At 43.4% G+C, this 8,000-nt stretch overlaps 1 protein-coding gene across 1 annotated transcript; it reads right to left on the minus strand.

The window, feature by feature from the left end:
- Positions 1-2,612: 2,612 nt before the first annotated feature.
- Positions 2,613-6,472, minus strand: LOC134883356 (transcriptional repressor scratch 2-like). Its single transcript, XM_063911683.1, has 2 exons — positions 6,023-6,472; positions 2,613-3,880 (listed from the first exon to the last, which is right to left on the minus strand). Exons 1-2 carry the CDS (start codon positions 6,180-6,182, stop codon positions 3,069-3,071), a joined length of 972 nt encoding a protein of 323 aa, XP_063767753.1. The 5' UTR covers positions 6,183-6,472; the 3' UTR covers positions 2,613-3,068.
- Between the last annotated feature and the right edge of the window lie 1,528 nt (positions 6,473-8,000).

The following is an 8,000-nucleotide window of genomic DNA, read 5'->3' on the forward strand; positions in this document are numbered from 1 at the left end:
GACTTCTTCGGACTTGCGAGTGCTGTCAAATCGATCTTATCCAGTTTGCTCACGTAGCCTAGTGGTGTGGTGGTGAAGTGCAGTATGCTGCGCTCTTGAGCGTATAAGCACGTCCGGTATTAGCCTATTTTAATGTAACGTCTTTAATGGTTGGAGACCGCAAAGGGATGGATAATGAGTGTTGTTTACGATTAAATTACAATGCAATATATGGCAGACACCTTCAGATATGAGAGACCCCCTCAAAAATTTGACTTTGTTGCTTTCATGGGAGCCAGTCATCACTCTATGGGAGCTCGGCTCCCTCTGGCTCCCACGTAATTCGAGCACTGGGTTCAAAGATAAAATAACGGGACTATTGCGGGAGTTTGAGCAACGCTTTCGGATTGTTGGTGAACTGGAGAAAGACTTCAAAGTGTTTTGCTCGCCATTCACCGTGAATGCCTCTGATCTGCCCGTCAACATTCAACTTGAAATAATAGACTTGCAGTGTGACTCAGATTTGAAGGGCAAATTTGCCGCAGCTGGCTTGGACACATTTTATCAGCACCTCTTGCCAGGTTACCCCAACTTGACAGCCCTTGCTGCAAAAGTGTTGCGCATGTTTGGAACCACATATCTTTGTGAGCAAGTTTTCTCTGTAATGACCATCAATAAATCAAAGCTGCGCTCAAGGCTCACGCACAAGCACTTGAATGACATCCTGAAATTGGCTGCCACACAAGATGTGACACCTGATATTGATGCACTTGTGAAAGCTAAAAGATGCTAGGTTTCAGGAGTAAAATAAACAGTGAGTAACCCCGCTTAAAATGCTGCATGAGACACTGCACCCTGATATAGCTCTGAAAAGGTATGTATTCTGTGGCGATTTTAAGAAAGTGAACAGTGTGTGATTTACTGTAATAATGTCATTCAGTTCATAAGTTTGGTTTGTTGAAATTGTTCATGCATTGCACATCTTTTATTTTTCTGTCAATACATAGTGTAGCCTACAAGGCAGGGACAACTCAACCGTCTTGAATAGTGTCTACCTCAGTTTGTATGGTTTGTCGAGTTAGCCCAGGATTAATATGTGGAAATGGCAAAATGAGGTATTTGATAGAAGAGTTGTTTGTATTTTGGTCAATCCCAGATAGGCTGTGACTATGTATGCCTTTTGAGACGAAGTTTATGTTCCAATCGCTGAGGCATTGTGTTCTTGAAATTGCACCAATTTGTTCCTCAGAATTTTCAACTTATTTGAAGTGTTTTGTCAAGAAGATTATTTGTGATGTGTACATTTTCAGAATGTGCTTGTACTATGTTGGACCAAATTTAAAAAAGAAAACAATCTGAAATTGTTGTTATTTTAAAGTTATTATGTCATAATTTTACCGGTCCGGTCCACTTGGGAATAGATTTTCCTCCATGTGGCCCCTACACTAAAATGAGTTTGACACCCCTGCTCCAACACTATATCCCGTGACTGAGACAGACACAGGCAGAGTGGAGCAGAAGCAGAGAAGTAGTAGTACCACTGTTTGGTCACTAGGTAGAATTGCTTCAACGCCAGATTCACTTTCTGGGAGGGGAGTAGATACAATTTAACTTTGGCTGTGAAGCAACGACTGGAATCTGATTTAAATTAACATACTTTTCGCACTGCTCTGTACGGTGGCCGAACTGTGCAAACGTGCTACATCGGCCCAAGACACATACATAATCAACGCGCTGCAAATAGAAGAAATATGCGTACGAAAATAAACCAAAGCAGAAAGGATGCAAATGCAGAAACGTTAAACAAAGTTAGATTTGAACCCGACAGAGAACAGAGTAAGAATTGGAATTTAAAGACGGATGAAAGCGTTAGCTGTGTCAGTGTCTGCAGCCGTTCGTCATCTGCTACGTTGTGTTGCGCTGCTAGCAAGCTGTACAGCTAAATTTAGCTAACAAATTAACTCAGATAAAACGATCCACAATCTTTACTTTACTTTCTTTCTGGAACCATTTATTGGAGATCACAGCCAGCGATGAAATAAAAGAGGACCATGGCCAGGTAAATAAGATTAAGCTGTGTACCTTAGCCACCAGTAATGTTACATTAGTTAGTTAACAAATAAATGGTGTATATGGCTTATGTATGTTGATCATTATATCAAATCAAACAATTGCTATCAAGAGTTGCTATTATCAAAATCAATAGGCAGAATCAGAATAACCAACATCCAAATGACCAGTTGTTTGACCTCAGATCTTCCTGTCCACTTGTCCTCGGGCATGTCCCGACGCATCCCAGGTTTAATGACGGCTCCATTGCCATTTAATCAGAATATTTAAGAATATTTCAAATGGACAGTTGTGCTTGACTGTACACTTCTAAATCAAAATTACTACAGAATATTTTCCCCTTGCTCTTGTGAAGACATTTTAGACGTGATGCTGCACACAAAAGAATACCTTCTAAATGTAAGGCTGTCTTCCGGTCGAACATTTCACTTATGTACTAATGTAAGTGTGCTTAATCTTCACATGTATTCAGGCATGAGAGAGGGAGTTTTAGCAATTATTTATTTTCATCAGTTTTATTGTCATCACCGAATTGATCAGACAGAGAAGTATAGTGTCAGAATATATCGAGGCTTTGTTTTTAACAAATCCAATTCATGGCTTCTAATAAGTCCATGTTCAATTCATAAATACATCAATCAATAATAAATAAATAACCTTAAAAATCAGCAAACAAATAAATAAATAAATAAATACAAATACATCTTTACATGTATAAGATACGTTTGAGGTAAATTAAGAGCTACTTGGCATATAAAATAATACTGGCATGTAAATTATTGCAATTCAATTTATAAAAAACAATATAAAATATTTTATATTTGTGATCAACACTCAGATTTTTATGAATTTCATACATAATTCCTGAATAATTTATTTTGTGAGGTTATTGCTTATATCAAAAGGCAGGATTATGATGCATGCATGTGGCAAGCCTAAGAAGTGGCAAGCTTTTCTCTGAACTTGTTGTATGACTATTAAAAAGTGTATAAATTGAAAAGAAAAATAATATTTTCCCATCAGTCCTCAGAGCTGCAGTCGTCCTCTGGTTCGAGCCCTTTGAAGCAGGCAGACTCGTAGTGCTTGTTCAGGTAGGACTTGAGTGCGAAGGTTTTGTTGCAGCGTTTGCAGGAGTAATGTTTGAAGGCCGAGTGCGTCTGCATGTGGGCACGCAGGTTGGAGCGGTCGGCGAAGGCTTTGCCGCAGTGGGCGCAGGCGAACGGTTTCTCCCCGGTGTGGGACCTCATGTGGCCCTGCAGGAGCCAAGGCCGACTGAAGGCTTTGCCACACACCGTGCACTCATGCTTCAGGTCGTGTGTCAGCATGTGCATTGCCAGCGCCGGCATGGACACGTACACCTTGTGGCAGCTGGGACACTTCCTGGCCTGCTGGCTGTCCAGGCTGCGGTGAGTCTGCTTGTGTCTGCTCAGGTTGGAAGACGTGGCGTAAGACTTGCCGCACTCCCCGCACATGTGGCGCCCTGTCGATGTCCCTTTGGTGGGGCTGCTGTCTGCCGAGCTGACATCATCACCACTGTCTGATTGGCTGCCTCCCTTGCGGGGACACCTCTGCTTGGGCCTCCTGCGGGAGCGGCCATCAGAGACCAGGTAGGCATTGATGCTGCATGCCTCTAAATCAGCGCTGCTACTGTCTGACTCCACTGTGCTGCTGGAGACGGGACTGTCTGGATGCTCCATGTCGTGGTCAGAGAACTCTTCCCCGGCGCTGCCACCTGGGGAGTACAGGGGCAGTGAGGAGAGCCCAGTCTGCTCATGACCCGGCTCCTTTGTGCTCTGCAACACTGAGGGGATGACGTAATCCTGGATGTAGCCTGGGAAAGGAAAAAAAGAAAAATTAAAGACCTGAATTTTCTTTGGGAGCATCTTCATGATCTAATGTTGCGTTCCAATTACATTGGAAGTCAGAGGTCGACCTGGGAGTGACGTCACATCCGACAAATATGGACGCCCACAGGAAAGTTGTTCGCCTTGTTTCCAGCTTTAGCAGTCACCTCCGGTTAGCCATTGTTAGCAAAACCGGTCGATAACTACGTTTTATTTTGTATTTTGTGAATACAAAAATCGTAGCAACATATCCAAATATAGAAGATGAGCAGCACCATATATAAAACTAATCCCCGATGATCTCGGGTATGGCTAGGTGTCTCCGAGTTTCCAAGCAGGAAGTCCGGCCTCAGCGGGCGTTCCAGTTGAATTTTCCCACTGTGAACTTGGATTCTCCCACTTCCCAGTCTAACTGGAATGCACCATCAGTAACCTCTAAGAAACAGTTCCCTCTTGCCATACCCTCTCATCACTATGGAACCTACACAGGAAGCTATTTGTAAGTGCCAGGTTCAGCAAGCTTTGGAACTTAAATATTAATGAGTGTTTGGTGCACACATTGTCCCAATCAATACTTCCACTGGCTCCAACAAGTGCTATCACAGGGAAAAATGTGAAAGGCACATTGATGCTGAATATGAGTCAAACACAATGTGCTGACACTGACAAAACAGTCAGCAAAGCAATAGTTTGGCTCCAGATCGATCCACCTGTCGCCGCTTTGCAGCACCAGCAGCAGGTCCGTGTGTGTGTGTGTGGGGGGGGGGGGGGGAGTCATGGTGGGGGCGGGGTCTGTGATCAAAACAGAGCGACTCAGCAGTGAAATCCCCTCAATCACTAAATCATTTTAATCAGATCATTCCCCATCTGTGGCGTTTTTGAGAGTGTTCATGAGTATGGAAGGGGGGAGATTGAGTGACAGGTGGGGGACTGGGATTTGGTGAAAAGAGAAGGGAGGGCTGGGCAGGGTGTGTGTCTTTGGTTGGGGGGGGGTGCTCTGATCTTGACAGCAGTCAATGGTATATTGAGCCCACTCCCCCCCACACACGCACACACACACTGGAACACAAAGGGAAGCAGACAGCTGGCATCCTAAATCTGGGGGACAAATGATTCAACTCGAACACAAGATCTGTGATGTTGGTGATGGGGGGGAATTGGTGGCGGGGGTACGTGGGGGGCTTTTGGGTGTTGAATCCGCTCAAGGCACACATTTCTTTGGATGTTTCTCAGAGCCAAACACACACACACACACACACACACACACACACACACACACACACACACACACACACACACACACACACACACACACATACACACACACACACACACACACTCAATACTGCTTGTATTACAGGGTCGTTCTCACATCCAGAAATCCCATGGATGAGAATGTACTGTCTGCCAGTGCACTGCTCATGTTGCACTTTATTGAATTACCTGCAGCACTCTCTATTTTCCAGTCAATACCCATCTTCTAAAAACCCTGTTCCATCACCTCTCACTGCTCCACATATGGATTGTGTTGCTGCAATCCTACTCCCTGTGGCTATCTAACATCCTGCAGGATCAGATGGAGAGAGATGGAGCGATGAACGGGGGGAGGGGGGGGGGTGCATGATGAGAGGAGAGACTCAAGGGCAACTGCACCATCTAAGGACAACACAGTCCCATGTGGCTATCTGCTTTCTCCAGAGTGTTTTTTTTCCCCTTCTTTTCTAGTTGGACCTGACAAAGGCTTGCATCAGATTGAGAGCGCGTGTACACTCATACATGGCATCATTCATGTACACAATAGTATTAAAGGCTGCTGTGTGATCTGGTTTGAGTATTAAGCAGATTGAGCTGGCGTGACCTGAATACTATTTAGCATCCATAGAGTTAGAAAACAAAAGTCCTGTGGCATATGGAAGGGGTTGGGGGGAGCCATGCATGTGGGTTTTTTGGGGATTTCCAAAAGATTAGGTAACAAAGCCAACAACATGAACATAGCTGCAGGACTCTCTGTCTGTTATTAAGGATTTTCTTTCTCCCAGTTTTGCGTGGAGGACTACATGGACCATCTCCAGATGAAGGAATCAGTAGCTGCTGCGGCAGAAATACACAAAAAGTTGAGAGGTACTCACCATTTTCACTCAAACGCACCGCCAAGTTGGTGGCCGACTCTGTGATGGCATGTGTCACAGTGTAAGAGTCGTCCCACTGCTGCTGCTGCTGCTGATGGTAGTAGTTGGAAGACGAGAAATCATGAACCTTCGGCTGCTTCACCAAAAAGGAACGTGGCATTTTCTTTCCCTGATAGAACAAAACTGATGCTAGAGCCTCATAGAAAAAATGGTGATAGAAAAAAAGAGAAGAACAGAAATGTAGAGAGCTTCCAGGCGGGCCTTCTTAAGCGGGCCAAACAGCGGAGAAAAAAAAGCTTCACAAAGAAATCTGTCCCGTACAGGATTCAAAGAGAAAGAGGAAATGTAGAGCACACAGAGAGAGAGAAAGCAGAGGACAGGGAGGATGGAGAGGAAGGCAGAAAGTGGCGAAGGAGAAAGAGGCAGCGAGGAAGAGAGAGAGAGAGAGAGAGAGAGAGCGACAGGACTAGCTGAGCTCAGCACTCTGCAGCCTTTTATATGTGGGGCAGCAGCCCAAAGATCAGGTGGTGCTTTGGAAGAGGGAGCTGCTTAGCATTAATCCATCAAACATCCCCGGGGACACACATCAAATTACCACGAGCCGTCTGTGCTTCTCCCTGCGCACACACACACACACACACACACACACACACACACACACACACACACACACACACACGCACATATAGAGCAGTCAACTAACCCACCTCCTCCCACATCCTCCGCCTCCTCCTTTCACCCCTCCGTCTCCCCTCTCCCAGGGATGGAGAGCAGACAATAGTGGTGCAGAAGCACGTGGGTGACACTACACACAACATCTTGTCCTCCATTGTCTTTCAATGAAGTAGCTAACACAATTTATGCTGGCCCAAACACACACCCCTTACTCCGTACAGCAGCAGCACCTCTGATATTTCCTCTTCAGACACACATCCAGCGCTTTGTGGAAATGTTGACGCGCAGGAACGTTGTCTTGGTGTTTAAATCAGATTAAATCAGATTTCAGCACATTTAGGTCAGAGTCAATGTTCACACACATTTATGTATCTGTCTTCAGATCCTTCATGTGTCTGTATGAACAATAAGGACGCATGAGTTTGTTGTTGATGAGATTATTCCTTCGTACTGTGAGCGTCTCATATTCGTTTTTATGTATTAATCAATATATTTTATATATGCGAAACAATTCAGAGAGGGAAATCTGCCACATAAATTCATGTCATATCTTATTTTCTACTTGGTTAAATTTAACAGGGTGTTCTTAAAAAAACAACATTTCTATTCTGATTTTGATTAAGATAGATATTTATTTCTTAAATAGTATTTACAATACAAGGGTTAGGTGAAGGGTTAGGGTTAGTTTCTATAGGGTTAGGCATATTGTTCATATTTTGCTCAATAATTTGGGTAGACGTAAGGAGCTTTTTCATCCTGGACACTTTCCAATCTTCTAATTCTAATTTTAAAATGATTTTGTTTTATTATATTCATATTCAAATTCAAAGGCTGCTGTCATATGCACAGTAGCTACAGTGTAGATATGGCAAGACAAATCTTAAGTCCCAGGCTCCTCTTACAATGCAACATAATAGATATAGGACATAAAACAAATAAAACCAATACAAATAGTGAAAGAAATAACAGAATAGAAATAAAATAGTGCAGGAGAATGTTGCAAAATGTGCAAGTAAATACAAATACAAATGAAAACAGTGCAAGAAGAGTTTGTATACATGTAGATGGAATCTTATATATACATATGTAGCTTTAAACTACAACTTTTCATGATCTCATTAGCTAAGCTTCATCTTTGCTGCAATACGAAAAAGGTTTAGATGTATCAAAAAGAAAGGGGGGGGGGGCGGCTAAGGTCTTAAAGTCAACAATACCCTGTCCATGGCTTGTTTATTATTAATTATTAACCTTAAATCAGTTCAAAGATGTGTGAATGTATTGGTGTCTAAGAATACTAAGGCCT

This window comes from Eleginops maclovinus, chromosome 20 (assembly GCF_036324505.1).
Source record: "Eleginops maclovinus isolate JMC-PN-2008 ecotype Puerto Natales chromosome 20, JC_Emac_rtc_rv5, whole genome shotgun sequence".
Classification (NCBI taxonomy): domain Eukaryota; kingdom Metazoa; phylum Chordata; class Actinopteri; order Perciformes; family Eleginopidae; genus Eleginops; species Eleginops maclovinus.

Coding starts and splice junctions, on each gene's coding strand:
- LOC134883356 (XM_063911683.1), bottom strand. CDS start 6,182: ATGCCACGTTCCTTTTTGGTGAAGCAGCCGAAGGTTCATGATTTCTCG. Junction 3,881..6,022: donor GGTGCGTTTGAGTGAAAATG/GTGAGTACCTCT, acceptor TTCCTTTCCCAG/GCTACATCCAGGATTACGTC.